Source organism: Bombus affinis, chromosome 11 (genome assembly GCF_024516045.1).
Source record: "Bombus affinis isolate iyBomAffi1 chromosome 11, iyBomAffi1.2, whole genome shotgun sequence".
Taxonomy (NCBI): Eukaryota; Metazoa; Arthropoda; class Insecta; order Hymenoptera; family Apidae; genus Bombus; species Bombus affinis.
Genome location: NC_066354.1, coordinates 5351655 through 5369411, shown reverse-complemented (window position 1 = coordinate 5369411; position 17757 = coordinate 5351655). Strand labels below are relative to the sequence as shown.

Here is a 17757-nt window from a genome sequence, read left to right as displayed (position 1 = left end):
TGTATCCGCGGTCGAAAGTTCAACGGTTCTAGAGGCGCATGCGCAGTAAAGTAAGTTAGCGCGGAACACCCGGATGTGCTGCCGCATGAGCACGATACGGTAGAAGGAAGAGACATGACGCCATGTTTTGATGTCGTCATCCCCCCCCAAACCGCTGTTTCTCGAGTAGCACAATAGTCTGTCAGTGTTTTTCTGTTGTGCGCCTCGTGTTCCGTGTTCCTTTCGGTGGCCGTTTTGGCGTGCTCCATTTCGTCCTTCCCATCGTCTCGTCGAATGTTGGATGCTTGCCTTTCGAGCTAACGATTACCCTTGTGGATTGACTGTCGCTGGAGGTGGCCCTTCGTGTCTTTTCATGTCCGGCGATGTAATCGCGCAGCGGGGGGATCCGCGAGCGTCGTCTACGTGGTGGTAGTGTCCTAGTGCGGGGAGGACGAGCGACCACGATCCTCCGCCGAACGGTTAATCCAAGTGGTTACGTCACACACGATCCTGAGCTGGGCTTTCGAAAGAAACGACTTACTAAAGAAGTGGAAGGCGACGACGACGGGGACGAGGACGACGGGCCTGCTAAAATGGAGCTGCGCCTGCACTCGCCAGCCGGAGCAGAACCGATCGTCTATCAATGGCCCCTCACCTCCGGATCCGGATCTGTGAGTAGTGGACCTTCCTAATTACGTACTTGTGATTGTTCTATCTCTGGGAAATACTACGTGATATTGTTGGAAATACATAAAGTGCTGGTACGTGACCTGTCTTTTATCCCTCACTCTCTCAGCTGATCGGTATATGTACCGCACGACGCGATTTTTTCCCACCTTTATTTCATCTCGTTGTCACGTTTATTTTACTCTGTCGGAAAGTTTTTTTAATTATCGAATTCTCTACATCGTGTAATTATTTGTAATTATTTGTTATTATATATGAGGTTCTTAATTGTTCACTGTATACTATGTGTACGTATACATGTAGTGAAAAGATTGATTCTTTGGTTTTTCCAAACAAAACAGTTTCCTTTAAATTCCTTGTATAAATTATTTATTGTAGGTTAATCGTTTCTTTATTATAAATAAAGATAATAATGAAATATGGATGTTGTCATAAATTATAAGTTATCTGTGTTAAATTACAAATGTAGTAATATAATTTTGATGTTATAATGATTATTTTATTGACTTTAATTTGTAAAGACATTTATTTGTTTAAATACATTTAAAAATATTTGTATTAGAGTCATAAATCAAAGGATACTGATTTATGACAATAAGAAATCTCAAATAGGAGGTCATCCTTATTGCAGGCTATAAATCTTCATTAGTATATAATATATCATCTATTTCCTGTACATTCTTTTGTATATGATTTTATAAAATATATTTAGGATATAAATTCTAAAGTTAGAAAATATTGACAGATAAAAAATATTTTTATATTTATGTTTAAGTTACTGAATAAGTTTATTAAAAAAGGAAAAGATAAAACAGAATTTTACATGTTTATGAAAATTATATATTTGAGAGAGAATCAAATGAATTTTATTAATTAATTATAGGATCGTCATGATGGTGCACTTGATGTTGTTGAAACAATGAGATGGGTTTGTGAGGATTTGCCAGATCTAAAGCTACCATTAGAAAATAACATTTTATGTGATTATGACACAAGAGATTATGAAAGTATGAAAAATTTATGTGACAAATTTAATAGAGCAATTGATAGTTTAGTTCAGCTGGTAAGTAAAATAATTAGTTGTATTTAATTAAATCCATAATTTATTTGTAATAATTGAACATAATTTGACATAGGAGAAAGGCACTAGTTTACCATCTCAAAGATTGAATAAAAGACCTAGTCGAGGTTTACTTAGGCATATACTTCAGCAAACATATAATCAAGCAGTAGTGGAACCAGACAAATTAAATCAGTACGAGCCATTTTCACCAGAAGTATATGGAGAAACAAGTTATGAACTTGTGTGTCAAATGATTGATCAAATTGATGTAACAGAAGATGATGTATTTGTTGACTTGGGATCTGGAGTTGGACAAGTGGTTCTTCAAATGGCTGCAGCAACTTTATGCAAAATTTGTATTGGAGTTGAAAGAGCTGATGTACCATCAAGATATGCACAGGTACATTACTTCTTTAAGATATTTTAGAGATGGTACTGTTGAATTAATAATTAATATTATCTGTACAAGTCTTATTTTTGTCAAATATTAGAGTATGGAAGTAAACTTTCGTAAATGGTTGAATTGGTATGGGAAAAGATGCGGTGAATATCGTTTGGTAAAAGGCGATTTTTTAGCTGATGAACATCGTGAAAGCATTACTGGAGCTACGATAGTGTTTGTTAATAATTTTGCATTCGGTCCAACGGTGGATCATCAACTGAAAGAACGATTTGCTGATTTACGGGACGGAGCACGAATCGTATCGTCAAAATCATTTTGCCCCCTCAACTTTCGCATAACGGATAGAAATCTCAGTGGTAATGTATCATATTTTTATAAAAGACGCAATATACGTGCAGCGTCACAAACATATCTTTTTTATTTACAGATATTGGTACGATAATGCATGTATCAGAGATGTCACCACTAAAGGGTTCTGTCTCGTGGACTGGTAAACCGGTGTCTTATTATTTACATGTAATTGATCGTACTAAGTTAGAACGTTATTTCCACCGCTTAAAGAATAACAAGCAAGGTGGCGATGAAAATTCTGATTCTGTGATAAATAACACTGCCAACAATAACAATAAGGTTACAAATAGAGGTGAAAGAGGTGATAGAGCTAAACGGGATCTTTCAAGGCAGTTAGAAAGTCCGAATCATTCGGAGCAACAAGGAACAAATAGCGATTCTGATGCAGATGAAAATAACATTAAAAATCGTCGGCAATCAACTAAGATCCGTAGAAAAATAAGTAGGAAATCAAGTAGTATAAGACCCCCGGCTAGAGGCAGACAGAGGGGAAGAGGCGTAAAGAAATCAAAGCCCAAGAAAGCAATTAATATTTCTGGTTTGGACTTACTGCATAGTCAAACATTACTGAGTACATCTCCGCAAGCTTTGGGAAAGAAACCACCGCCCGCGCCTGGTTGTGTGGATCAACAACTGTCTTCATTATCACTTTCATTACAGTCACATTCCACCTCTGTGCATGAAGAACTTAGTATACCACCTGCTCCGTCCGCCACTCCGTACGCATTACAAATACTTTTGGACTTGTACAGGTATCTTTGCTTTCTGTAAAATATACACATATGTATGCTGCTTGTATACGTATTTCTTTATACAAATACATTTTCGTACGCAGGGACCAATTTATGCTCATGTTAGAATCAATGAGAACTCCTTCGTACAGAGTGTCAGTCAATACAGATATTGCAAAAGAAAGAGAAAGAAATTCAAAGTTACAATCGAGAGCGGCGCAATTAGAAAAACAAATAAAGGTATTAATTGATGATAGTGTAGCACTTTTAAAAGCAAGAATGACCGAGCTAGGTATAAATGCGACATCGCCTGGAGATTTACTTGCAAAGGCTAAGGAGATAGTTCTTAGACACAAACAGTTGCAAGCTAAAGCAAGTAAGCTACAGGCCCAGGTTGCATCTATGGAAAATGAACAATCGAGATTAACTGCGCTTAGACATCAAGAATTACAAGAAAAGTATAGTAGTCTCACAAATACGAATGGCATATCAAATCCATCACAACCACTTACTCAGGATTACATATTGAAAGAAATTTCTGCAACTTTGTCTCAACGTAAAAGATTACATTGTCAGGTTGGTAGGATGTTCTTATCATCATTTTTATTATTAAAAAATATACTATACAATTAAATACAAACAAATGTTTAAATACATAAATTGAGTCCTAATAAATTTACAGGTATCCAAATTGGAACATGAACTAAATGTTTTGGAAAGAGCAAATAATGAAAAACAAGTTGCTGCAATAGCTCAGCAACAAAGAGAGGCACTAGGTTCTAAACACTTACAAAGTCAACATCATCAGCAGCAGCAAAATGGAAAGAGCGGATCATCACGAAAAAATAGAGAAGGACGTTCTAGATCGCAAGAATGGCCTGATGTTCCTGATATTGGGAAAATACAGGAAAATAATCCAGAAATATTGGCGCAAAAGATCTTGGAAACTGGCAGACAAATAGAAGCTGGTCGAATATTAAACAGACAAAATAGTAGTACCAGTACTAATTCTAGAACCAGACTGCCACAAGCATCTCTCAGTTTTTCTACTACTTCACCATCTATTTCATCCTCACAATCGCAAATAAATAATAAGGAGACAACAAATAGAACTCAGGAACCTCCTAGGGTTGCAAATTTTGAAGATAGGTTAAAGAGTATCATTACGAGTGTTTTAAATGAAGATCAACAAAATAGAAATAAGCAACAACAAATGCAACTACAGGTGCAATTACAAAATCAGACTGAGCAAGATAGAAAACGTATTACATTGCCACAAAATGTTTCTACTCCTGATTATACACAGGTAATATTATAATAATTTTATCTCAATTATTTTATGTAATATGTAAACCATTTTTCCATAGGTTTCACCTGCGAAGTTAGCACTTCGTCGACACCTCTCTCAAGAACGTCTTTCCTCTCATTTAACACCATCTGATAGACCAATAATCGACTCGAGGCAATCGAGTCATGATAATCGTATTGTAGCAGGAGGAAATGGATTGCTTGGCACTAGAACAATTGGTGATTTGGTCAGTGGAGAAATAGAGAGAACGCTAGAAATATCCAACCAATCTATAATAAATGCTGCTGTTGATATGAGCGCAATTGTAAGGCCAGAAAATGTATATTCTCCTATCAGTAGACCAGCTAGTGCAGAAGGTGATGCTGGCTTATCAACTCTAGCGCACGTAGCAAGTTACGCTCCAACTTCTTCTGGTATTTCAACATGTACTCCTACCACTACTTCAAGATCATCTGTGTTATTTACTCCAGTAGCACAACCACAAAGGTATTATATTATACGCTTATCTAGCAGTAATTGTGTTCTTATAAATTAGAAGTTCCATTTTATAATTTATTTTTCCTTATTTAGATACACACCAGTCCAGTTACCTCGTGCAGATATCAAACCTTATCATGAATCGTATTTCTCTGACAATCCTTCTCAGTCACTCACACAGGCCCATCCGCCACCGTCATTACATACATCACAGGCAACATCAACCGGCGAGCTTTTGCCAGTAGAAGGACTAGCTGCATCTTTACATGCTCGTATTTTAAATAATCACAACACAAAAACTGAGCCAATACTGACTACAAATAGAAGGTATTAGAATTTTATTTAGTTTTACTTTTCCTTTCCTTTGTGTTAGGAAAAGTGATTTGACCCGTACATTCCCGTTATAATAGATTTCAACCATATCCTCGATATGCAACTAGTAGCAACAATGGCAGTACAACAACAAATGGTATGGTGACAGCTATTTGTCAATCACAACCTTCGATGTCACTAAAAACGGAGGCAGTGGTATCATCAGTAAGCACAAGCGGAGCGCCATTGAGTCCTCTCGTGGAACCACATTCTAATACGTCCACGCCGCTAGTCGATGAGCCCCAAATGACAACGCAGAGACAACGAAATGGTATTGGCGATGACGGTGAGCAGAACGTCCTATATTTCAATTTTACTCCTTCTATTATGCATTCTTTCAAAGTACTAGAGTAGGAAATGCTTTGGAATGTATATATCCAAGTTTTAAAATATGCTTTTCACACTGGCTGTAAGAAAAAATATGAGTATATTTGAAATCTTGAAATATTTCTAAATACTAAAAACTAATTTTTACGATGTGATCACAGCAATATAAAATAGCAATACAAGTTACCAATCCAGCAACGGAATAGAAAAAAATATCTTGAAATTAATGCAAATATTTCGCTTTTACATTCCACAATTAGCATTTTGACTTTACTATACACAAAGTGTATTTGCTCTACTCATCAATACTCTAAATCTTTACTATACAGAACCTATACTCTAAACACCTTGCTTTATCTTTTTTAAGACACTATCGTATTAGTCTCCGCTATGCACCTTTTATTAGTTTTTTATGCACTAATGGTTTACAATCATTGTCTATGGTTTCCCTTATCTTATGGAGCTGGTACTTGATCTTTATTTATATTTATTTTTGTTGTTGTTTGCTGTATTTGTTAGATGCACTGTAGCTGTTTGTTGGTTAGATCTGTCTGTCACATACTCAATCTCACTCACAACCCTTGAAGCTTGTTTTATTAGAGATTGAGACACATTCAGAGGGAGAAATCAAAAAGTACGGCTGCCTGTGGGTTGGTTCGTGGTTGCTGGTGAGTTATCCCACAGGAGTTGTCCAAAATTCCTTTTTTATATTAGTGTTATTACAGCCATTCGATAAAATGCAGATTTAGATTTTTAGATTTCTTATATATTTTTTATACTATATAAATATTAGACATATTATCTATATAATATAATAAATTTTCCATGAAAATAAGCCAGACTCAAGAAATTTTTTTGGTAAAAACAATAATAAAGGTTATTTCAGAATTTACAGCCTACTTATGCATAACAAGGAACTTAAGAACAGATGGAGCATGTTAGATTTATATAAAAATACTGTATCTTTAGTTGATGGGTTTTTTTAATTTTTGGTGCATGCTTTTCTGCATGATAGCATAATATATAAAATGCGATTAATGTAGTGTTTCTTTCATTGAGTAGTTATATGCGTTGTACAAGAAAAGATGAAGTGGATTTTACAAGGTACTGTACATGATAAATATCGCACATATTTTATTTTTTATTTGCATAACAAAAATAAAACAAATGACATTTACTAACTATATGATGAACATTTATATCGTAGCATTTATCTCTATTGACAACTATATTTCAAGCAGTACTGCTTCTTATACACTATCTTTAAAATAATATTTACTATCTCCATACACAATACAGATAATATACTATTTTACCAATAGAATCATTTTATTACACAATAACTATGATTTAACACGTATGTGCATAATGCATATAAGGAATGACAAAGTAACAATTACAATTATACAAATATACCTTACTGTACAATTATTGAAAAGGGTTATTGGCTTATTTTTATGAAAATACGTTGTACCGTCTTAGAGCGTGTAAGCAGTGTATCTAAGTGGAGTTCATTTTGACAGACGGAGAAGCGGATTGGCAAGATCGTATCAGTTCTGGATTTGATAGACTGGTTGCATTTGCATCGACGGAGTTGGATAAGCGAAGAAGATCTACAGAGGGAGTAAATACAAGTCCTGACAGTGGTTTAGGATCGGACAGCACGGTGACGGGACCTCCACCGGTGATTCCGTCGCCAGATGAAGCACTGGGACCTCCACGTACACCTTCACCGACCAGTCCTCGCCCACCGAATCCCTCCAACAGTAGTAGTACGAGCAGTAACAGCAGTAGTAGCAGTAGCACATCTTCGGTGCCTCTAAAATATCAACGTCATCCAGATCCGGAACGACATCATTTTAAGAAAAAGTTTTTTCATAGAGATTGGAATAACTCTGGGAGTACCAGTAAGTTTCGTCCTAAAGGCAAAGATTGGGATTGGAATCATTCAGGACAATGGCCTTCGAATGACGAACAATCTTAATCAATTTTTTATATAGCGTGTCTTCATAAGTTAGTATGTTAAGCTTTTTGACGGGTTGTACCTTATGGTTTGATTGACAGAAATAAGTTGAATGCAAGTCTATATTTCTTTAGTTACAGATGCAATAAAACTCCATTTATCGAACACCATCTTTGCAACGAAGCTTTAGTTAGCGATTTTATGTATCCGAGTTTTATTTACGTTCTATTTATCCATGAGTCTGGAGTCATATTATTTAAATGAAATCGTAGGTAATAGGAAGAGTCAGTGAACTGCATAACTGCAGTTGAACTGAACTGTTTGTTTCTACGTGGATTCAGATAAATAGAGTTTTATTCGTGTATTATTTCATTTCATAGTAGAAATATTATTTTCTGCTTTCCTTTTTACTCTTCGTAATATAGCGTTTAAGACAATTCTAAATTATTTGGAACATACATGTATATTGTTGCAGTATAAGACACTTCTTGTGATTCAGCTAGAAGTCGTGGTACTTGTATTCGACTTAAAAATTTTCCTTCTTTAATTATTTTTTTCCTTTGGACTAAAGAATAAGAAATGACTCAGTGAAGTGAGATGTTCTATAATTTGCCTTTTATAAGTTTCATCCAAATATTTATTTATTTAACGGAGACCTTGATCACAAGGTTAAAAGAACTATGAAATTTTTTCGGAATGCTACATTTCGATAGTAAAATCTATTTAATATTTAGCTATATACGCACGCGTATATTAAAACGTAAAGTACCGAAGAACGTCAAAGACGCTGTTATACATTACTCACTGATAAGCATTTGAAGTTAATATTAACTACTACATTTTTAATGAAAGAAAAAAAAAACAATTTAGAAGATAATCATTGTCGATTTGATATATGGACATACGGTGAGAATGTGTTTGCCTTCATAAAATATATGCTAATACCATAGAGATTATATTCCGTAAAAAAAAGAAAAGGAAAAGTTAAACAATTTGTAAATGGATTCGTCTATAATTATGGTATGTGACTATCACATATAAAATGTAGTAAGTTAAAGAAAAGTGCTGTGTAAAAAATCTACCATATATTATGGGCGTCGTAGCTAACGTAATTAGCTCACAAAAAGGGAAGAAAAGAAGCTACCAAAACCTATGTGTGTTCGTAGCAAATATTCGCTGCATATTTTATACGCAGCTCTGTATCCCCCAATTGTTTCCGGAGGATGCAGTTATCGAAGTGTTCACTGTTGCTCATAAATGAATATGACGACAGACAGCGAAAAATAGTCATTTCACTAACCGGAAGTTAAATCTAACTCGTCTTTCTTTTTTGTTTTTGTTTCTTTTTTTGGCACAAATTTAGCCACTGATTTTTAAGATTGTGCAAAATAATCCAAAGAACGACCTCTCCACGAGAGTTTAAATAAAGAAATTTTCCCAGCAGAGTTTGATCAGACTTGAAATAATCTCGCTGGTGAATACGAGATTCAATTTGTAAATAAAATGCGACGTACCTTTTAAAAATTACGCGCATCTACATTGTATAAAAGAATTTTTAGTCATTGTGTCGTAAATATAGCAGAAAGTTTGTAAAAACGAGAGAAAGAAACAACCGAATAACTGTCAACAATTGAAATGTAAGAAAAAAGAAAACAAAAGGGAGTTTAGAAGAAAATCAACCACTCCTCGTACATGATTGTAATTAGTTATCAAATTATTTAATAATCCTCTTATACATTAGTACGATATAATTAAATAACGATGTAGGCACCTGCCAAGTTTAGCATGTTATATACACTGCCGAAAAACTTCTTTAATTTTATTATTGATCATTATTATTATTTATTGTTTCTATTGAAATATTTTAATACTAAGGTTTTTGTAACAAGCATATTTTCTCTTTCATTCCTACCTTCCATTTGCGTGATTTATCACTGCAGTAATAAAAGAAGAAGAACAAAACGAAACTTAAGGAATGGTGATAAAATGAAAATAATACCGATGTTGTATTGTTACCATTTTGTTGAGGTAGTAAGAGAGAAAAACAGTATAGAATGGTAAATGCATTTTTAAGCGTATATCAATGGGGGTAAAAGAAATTTATTACGATGTTGCCTGATTATGTTAATTGTTATCTATGCAATAATACACACTTTTGTTGTAAACGAAAGGACACGTTAGTAAGTTTGTTAGGGTAATTCATTGATTTGCTGCGTGAGCGAACAATGGTTGAAATATACATATATACACGAGAAATGATCATAATACGATTTTATAGAACCGAGAAACAGATGTAAACAGTATCTGTAGATATAATGCAACAAAGTACAAAGTTCTACCTGAACAGATTATATTTCATACAGTATCTGTTTTGTACATCGAGTAACCAATGCATTGAAATATACCACATTTTTATCTTAATTTATTAAATCTTTAATCGTTCCATTGACAATGCTATTATCACGTTCATTAAAAAAAAAAAAAGAAACTGTATATTCTGTACTATCATTTAATGTATACATGTAAGTTATATAGAAAACGGTATTTACGACAAAAAAAAAGTTATCAACTTCCTATGAATTCCGTTTCCTATGCACCTCGATGAACATTCACGTAGAATTCCTACATTATTATTACATAATTCATTCAAATCTTAGTGTCAATGACATTGGCAATACAGGTGCCAGCATGCATCTCGTATTGCATATATATTATGCTTTTGCAAAAGATAAACGATATACGGGTTTTGCAACCCGTGCACTCACACGCGTATATAAGAACAAGTTTGTCGCTCTTCTATGTACTTGAACTTGAATTTTATAACGTGCACCATGGCCTTCGCATTAGAAACTGTTCTACTGCTTTTATTCCGATTAGCTTACGCTCAAAACATGCAGGACATTGAAATTGTTTTATTACCATTATGGAATGCGGAAGATAGCGCAGAGGTAGTTATCTATTGCAACATCTTTATTTTTATATACGTATATAATTTACAAAATTTGCACGTTCACTATATGCGCATTGGATTAAAGTCAACACTTGCCTTTTTGTAATTTGCATGCGATACGCAAATTAAAAAAGATTTTTTAAATAAGTTTTATAGTAAAATAATTTTATTAATATAGTTTATTAAATTAATAATATTCCTTCTATAAAGCTAACATCATTGTGCGTTATAAGTTACTTCATCGATAAATTACAGATGCCTCTAAGCTTCAAAGCGTTCGACCAATCGGTTGAACTAATGTTACACAGAAACGATAAAATCACAGCACCTCAATTTAAAATTTGGAAGCACAGCGATACAGATATCATGGAAGAGTTAGAGCTTAGTAAACCAATCTCGTGTCATTACCTTCATCGAGATGATCTTAGTTCCGCGGCAGTGAGTCTTTGTGGAGAGCACGGTGTGGTCAGTATTGAAATTCCGAAACATTAGAAAGAAAGACATTTCGTAAAACAAGCGCTTTTTTATCACAGCATGGTCTCATTTTTCTAAAGAACACCACATTAGAGATTACACCGCTTCAGAATCAGGATATCTCATTTTTCCATGATCATTACATACGACGACGTTCAGAATTGTTGGGAGAGCCTCATATCGTCAAAAGAACTTACAGTTCTTTCACGTTTTTCGAAGATGATTCAGATTATTCTATTCAACTTCATAATTATTTAACAGATGAAAATGAGATCAGAGAACCACTTGAAAATGTCAACAGAAATAACATAAACGATGCTTTGACATTAGAATTGGCATTGTTCTTTGACGAGACTGGCTACAATATCTTTTCACCATTTTTTGATAAAAACGACGAGAAGATCATTGACATGCTATTAGCTTACATAAACGGTGTACAGGCAATTTATCATCATCCGAGTTTAGGAATTGCAATCGATATTTCCCTCGTTAGATTGGAGATTATGCAAAAACAGCCACGTGTTCTACCGCATCACGATGGCGAACGAGGAAAATTATTGGATTCTTTTTGCAATTACGCGATGAAGGAGAATCCGGAGGATGAATTTCATCCTAATCATTGGGACATGGGTTTGTACGTTTCTGGTTTGGATTTCTATGTTGTGGAGGCTGGACAAAAAAATAGTGCCACTATGGGTCTGGCAGTAGTAGGTGGATTGTGCATTAAACAATATTCTTGCGTTATTGCTGAGTTAGGCGTGACAAATCAATTTGGAAAACCATTTCCATCGGCAGGGTTCACGTCTGTTTATATAGCAGCTCATGAAATCGGACATAAGTAAGTTCATTCGTTCTCTTAGTCTAGTTCTCTTATCTAATTTTCGAAATCTCTTAACACGACGAACTTAAACGACATTTTCCTACAAAAATGTTAAGAAGAAATATCTGGATAACATTGATTAATGATTCTCTCCTAAAAAGTTTAGGCATGCATCACGATTCGATTGGAAACACGTGTCCAAAGGATGGCTACATAATGTCTCCTAGTAGAGGTATCAATGGCGAGACCGCTTGGTCAGAATGCAGTCGCGATGTGGTTCAAAATCTTCCATATACGAAACCCTGTCTGAAAGACAGGCCAACTTCACCTATAAGCAGTCGATTGGATCACAGCAAGTTCTTCAATCTACCAGGCAGAGAATGGACCGCTAAAAGACAATGTGAAGTGCTGCTCCGCGATAAAGATGCTACTGTAGCCACGTTGTATAAAGTCTGCGAGTCGCTACAGTGTAAGACTCCGCATAGAAATGGATACTATTTCGCTGGACCTGCTCTAGATGGAACTTACTGTGCACCAGGAAAAGAGTGCCGCGGTGGTGAATGTAAAAACGCCCTACAAATGTACCCCGATTTTATTCAACAGGGAGGATGGAGTGAATGGAAAACAGGGTCCTGTAAAAGTGGATGCTTGATGAAATCGACCGGCGCTCAAACTAGACGACGATACTGTGACAGGCCAATGCCAAAGAACACAGAAACCGGTTGCCAAGGATTGCACTATGACGTAGTTCTTTGCAAAGACGATAATCTATGCAAGAAGAAGCGCAAGAGCATGAGCGAGTTCGCGGCACTGAGGTGCGGAGAGTTCAGCGAAAGATTGCCAGAATTGGATGCGAAGGGTGGCGGGCTACAAGCGCCGCACGAACGCGAAAGGCCATGGATGGCCTGCGCTATATTCTGTCGGCGAAAAGACATAGCATCTTATTACACGCCGCGCGTGGAATTAAACGACCTTGGCCTTGACCCATACTTTCCAGATGGGACATGGTGTCATGTCGAGGAGGGACAAAATTATTTTTGTCGCCAGCACCACTGTCTGCCAGAGAGTATTCGTTTCGATAAAACGCTGCAAAATGATCGGCAGAGGAACGACGACATTGAGTTCGGCCCTCAAAATGCACACGCCGGAAGGCTTCGTCTTGACAATCAGGTGATTAAGTATTTGAGTCTGGGCCCCGACGGGTTGCCCCTCTTGACTTCCTTGTCGTACGGTATTGGGTTTCCGCCAGACGAGGACGAGTGGATCGATAAAGATTACGTAGAACTGATGAAACCAACGGAGGAAACTTCCTTTGAGTCATCGTATCGGATAAGAGAATAACAGAAATAATTTTCTAATGGATTCTTCATTTTGTCTCTTTTATTTATTTTTGTTAAGTATTTTTTATTGATTTCAGTACCTTCATCTAATTTTGATAAATTATAGTTATTGAAGTATTTCTTTATCATGTCAATCTTTAACATAGGTGATTGATAAGATAACGATATCAAGTCTAATTACTGATTGATGTAAAAAAGATCAAAAAAAAGAAAGAAGAAGAAAAGTTTCTAAGAGAATTCGAATTATTAATATTAAAAGCAGTGTTCATACATATATTTTTGCGGTTTCTACTTGTTTTAACTTCTCATTATTATTCAGTTGTATTCTCTACTTTATATAATGTAGTATAAATATAAATATATCAATAAATTATACGCCAATATACATATGTATGTAGGTATGAGAAACACATGTAGAAAAATGAAGGGTGTAAACCTCATACGTGAATATATATGTATATGCATATTTACACAGAAATTCTACTGTTTCACTACGCAGTTGTATGTGAAAGTATCTCGAGCCTCGGGAGATAGGACGATGACGTCATCTACTTCGCTGTCTATTTTAGGAGTGTCCCGATGTTATATCCAGCGTAGGAGCGATCATGAGACGAAAGGATTGAATAAAAATACAAAATCGTGTCACTTAATTGTATCGATATTATTTTAGCGTACAAATAATTAACCAACCATTAAAATTAAGAAAACGCATTACATAAGAAAACAATCAGCTCGATATTACAAATAGTTGTTTATACATACATGTGCTTTCATATGACAAAAACCTCCATCCAGTCACCGTGAAATTGAAGGAAATTAATGAGCAAGGTACAATTTGTTGTTTGAATATACAAATTTAATTTGTTCTACTATATATTTACGTATTTATGTACGTACTTGTAATTCATTGAAAATGTGAAAGAACCGAATTACAATATATATACGAATGATGGAATAAGAGAACAAAAGGCAAAATAAGACGATTGGAACACAATGATGGTGGCAATTTGTCATACTTCCGCAGATTTACCGTTCATACAAATCAGGCGCGCTATACGCATTTACATTAAAGAATACTTACAGACCATATACGCATACGCAAACATGCATTCATTCACTGTAATTGTATACATAATACATGCTCTGAATGTACAGAATAAACAAAATTAAGCAAGTCACATTCATACAGAGCTGCATTCTGACAGACTCGCACTGTTAAATCATATAACTTAATGTAAACATATTCGGTCTTATTCAATATTTTAGGATCTTTCTTCCCGCATGTAAAGGCAAAATACGTTTCACTGCACTACGAAAGCAATGGTCATTTGTTTTACTCTTTCGAATTATAACAAACATAAATTTGCCTAAACCCAAATCAAAAACCTGATTTACATTTGACTAATCGAAAACCACATTTTCCTAGCTAGAAGATAAAATTATTATTTGCATCGTGTCAACAAATATTTGTTCACAGCTCTCTAACCACGCATTTATGTACTAGAACGTACACGAGTGTTTATTCTCGTCAATTGGGACGATTAGAGGACTGTCGTTGTGATGACAATTATCCATGCTTTTTTTATTCTTATTTCTGTGTTCAATTCGGTAGAGTATCGTACAATATGTCCCTCGCACTTTGCGTTAATGTGTCAGGAAATTTGATGTCGAATGAGACCAGGAGATCACCTTTCCTTGATGGTTCCTTTGGGAATGGTAGGCCATGTCCCTGAATCCTCCTAACCATATTGGGTTTTACAATTTCTCTTGTCAAATTTAAGTTGATTTTTTCGCCAGTAAGCGTAGGAACTTCAATGATAGTACCGCATAAAGCTTGTTTCAGACTTAGTTTGCAAGTGTATCGTATATCACTTCCTTCCCTTCTAAAAAGAGGATGTGGTTTATCTCTGATGATGAAAACAATATCTGCTGGAACCTTCCCACGGCCTTGGTCACCTTCTTTTTGGAACGTTATCTTAGTGCCAGCTTTCCATCCAGGTTTTACATTAATTGTGAGAACCTTGTCTTCTTTTTTGGTAGAACCATCCGGCTGAACAACTCGTTTGGAGATTTTCATTTTCTTCGTACAACCACGTAGAATCTCTTCTAAACTGATATACAGATCATGCTCGATAGCAGGGTCTTGGGCACGATCTTTATTGCCTCCCCTGCCAGAATTAGATCCCACAAAGTTGAAAGAATGTGACCTAAAAGCTCCACCTTGACCTTGACGTTGTGGTCCAACTCCTAGTCCAAGGGGATCGTCTATGTCCATATCATCATCGTGGAAAGTGAAAACTCGGTTACCTATAGGACCTCCAAATTCAAAAAATGTTTGGAAAGGACTAGCAGAACCAAAGAATTGAGCAAACGTTGCTTTTGGATCTCCATGGAAAGTATATGTTGTGCCACCACCACCTCCTCCTGCTGTTCCAGCTCCTCCCTTTAATCCTTCCTCTCCAAACTTGTCATATACTTCCCTCTTTTTAGCATCAGAAAGTACTTCATAAGCTTCAGCTATTTCCTTGAACTTCTCCTCTGCCCCAGCACTCCTGTTTTTATCAGGATGATACTTTAAAGCTAACTTTCTGTAGGCTTTTTTGATCTCATCGTCACTGGCAATTTTGCTTATGCCTAATATTTTATAGTAATCTTTCCCCATTGGTTACAGATCTGGAACAATTTAAATAAAAGGAAGATTGATATATTGTTTATGTAAAAATGAAAAATACAAATTTGTTGAAACAAAAAATCAATTTATTGCCTTTATTTACAATTATCAAATTACATTTCATTAATCTCTTTTTATGGTATTTTTCTAAATCATTATATCATCCAATTATAAGAAATTATTTCAATTTACTTCAATTGTTTTCTATTAAACAATAAGTAGATTTATAATATATATGAAACATTTTGTAAGTTATTTTTTTATGGAAAGTATATCATACATATTACATTCTATTAAAAATTACACTGCTGCACATATTGCGAACATTACATACATAACAATGTGTGATCCAAGTGAAATATTACATCATTGCAAAACACGTTTTTCGAGGATCCGTATAATGTTCTATATCGACGATTTGGGAAACGATGTTTAACGCAACGTGACCATAAAAGTGCGGCTCTTTCTGAAGTTTCAAGTACGATTTCGACGTCATACGACACAAAGAACTGTTTTTGTCTTTTACAAATCACTTTAGGAAATGCAAAATATATTCTCTTTTATTCTATACATATATCAAAACCATTTTCAGTTCCATCTTACTTTCCTATTTACATAATTTTACATAATTGTATTAGAGGTTATTGATTTAGACTAACGAAATGTCTACAAAAATTTATCAAACGAAATCTTGAGTGCTTTATCGAAATCTTTTACGGTACGGTCAAACTTTGCATCCTAGTACTAATACTACTATTATATGACGTATAGGTTTTGCAATCGAGAAAACAAGTAATTGTGAGAAGGCTACATAACTTTGGAAATTTGAAAGTTTGAAAAACAGTTGGTTTTATATCAGATTGCGTTTACTATCGAATTAAACTCATAAAAGCGCAAAAGTAGAAAACCTGCCCCGTTCTCCCAACTATCGAGAGACGCAGACTGAACAATGGTATATAGGTACTAAATACGATAATGCCAATGATCTGCCATTTTTCCGTATATTCTCGAGAAAAGAAGTATGGATGTCTCTCTAACGCACACCCACGTACGTATTTCACCGATATCTATTTCTGGCAATGATGAGCGCGTACAAGCGACGAACGTGTCCGCTTCTACAAACGTGCAACTATTGCGAGCAGCGTAAAAATAAATTCTACTGTGTCCACGATGGCTACCCTAATCTCCACCTTGAAGCATTTATCTATCATAAAATTATGCTACGAATATACTCGAATGACTTCCCATCGCGGATCGCCCATTTTATTTCCTCACGAACATCTGACAGAATCCAACGAACACCCTACGGTAGTATTTATCGTTGATGATTTTCATTCGACACTTACCGTTGCTGTTCTTGTTATCGCTTGATAAATTAGAAAATCCAATTGGCACCAAATTCACTGAGATTTCTGAAAAACCGTTATGCAGTCTGACGAAATGTTTGTTTCTGACAGATTGGATGAAACAACATTTAACACCTCTCTTTACGTACTAAAGTGTCGCGTAAGCTGTGCAGTCCATATATACAAACTTTCCTTCTAGTGGCTTCCGGAACTTTCGAGAATGGGTCGACGGCAGTTCCGTAGCACTTATTTAATGACGTCAGTAATCCCCACTCCTAGTTATAGATCGAAAACGTGACCGCGCGCTTTATGAAACGTAATATCGACACCATGATAAATAAACGATGTATTCGGTAAATAATATACTAGCAATATATATTGAATAGAGTTTATATTACTTTGGCAAATAACAATAATTTTGCACATTTAACTCTATTGGACGGAAAAAGATAAGTGACATATTGTTTTCGTTATGATCTGAACTTAGCCGAGTA

The 17757-nt window shown here is 35.4% G+C and overlaps 3 protein-coding genes across 6 annotated transcripts; 2 read left to right on the top strand and 1 right to left on the bottom strand.

Moving 5' to 3' along the window:
* The first annotated feature begins 19 nt into the window (after nt 1-19).
* On the top strand, nt 20-10083 carry LOC126921713 (histone-lysine N-methyltransferase, H3 lysine-79 specific). 4 transcript variants are annotated; one of them, XR_007712524.1, is made up of 12 exons: nt 20-650; nt 1550-1729; nt 1803-2129; nt 2221-2488; nt 2560-3235; nt 3319-3790; nt 3897-4520; nt 4582-5009; nt 5094-5327; nt 5411-5658; nt 6219-6367; nt 7223-7364. XR_007712524.1 is itself a non-coding variant. In XM_050733489.1 (11 exons), the coding sequence occupies exons 1-11, from the start codon at nt 573-575 to the stop codon at nt 7681-7683; spliced, it is 3966 nt and encodes a 1321-aa protein (XP_050589446.1). In that variant the 5' UTR covers nt 20-572; the 3' UTR covers nt 7684-10083. The 4 variants fall into 4 exon arrangements, 3 of the variants coding, with proteins under 3 accessions (XP_050589446.1, XP_050589445.1, XP_050589447.1); XM_050733489.1 differs by lacking the exon at nt 6219-6367 and having other exon boundaries at nt 5441-5658; nt 7223-10083; XM_050733488.1 differs by lacking the exon at nt 6219-6367 and having other exon boundaries at nt 7223-10083.
* Nucleotides 10084-10207: 124 nt separating this feature from the next.
* Nucleotides 10208-14181, top strand: LOC126921791 (A disintegrin and metalloproteinase with thrombospondin motifs 2). The gene is made up of 4 exons (XM_050733662.1): nt 10208-10610; nt 10868-11077; nt 11146-11924; nt 12068-14181. The coding sequence occupies exons 1-4, from the start codon at nt 10461-10463 to the stop codon at nt 13245-13247; spliced, it is 2319 nt and encodes a 772-aa protein (XP_050589619.1). The 5' UTR covers nt 10208-10460; the 3' UTR covers nt 13248-14181.
* LOC126921759 (dnaJ protein homolog 1-like) lies at nt 13887-17495 on the bottom strand. Its single transcript, XM_050733612.1, has 2 exons — nt 17264-17495; nt 13887-15919 (listed from the first exon to the last, which is right to left on the bottom strand). Exon 2 carries the CDS (start codon nt 15906-15908, stop codon nt 14847-14849), a length of 1062 nt encoding a protein of 353 aa, XP_050589569.1. The 5' UTR covers nt 15909-15919; nt 17264-17495; the 3' UTR covers nt 13887-14846.
* Nucleotides 17496-17757: the final 262 nt, after the last annotated feature.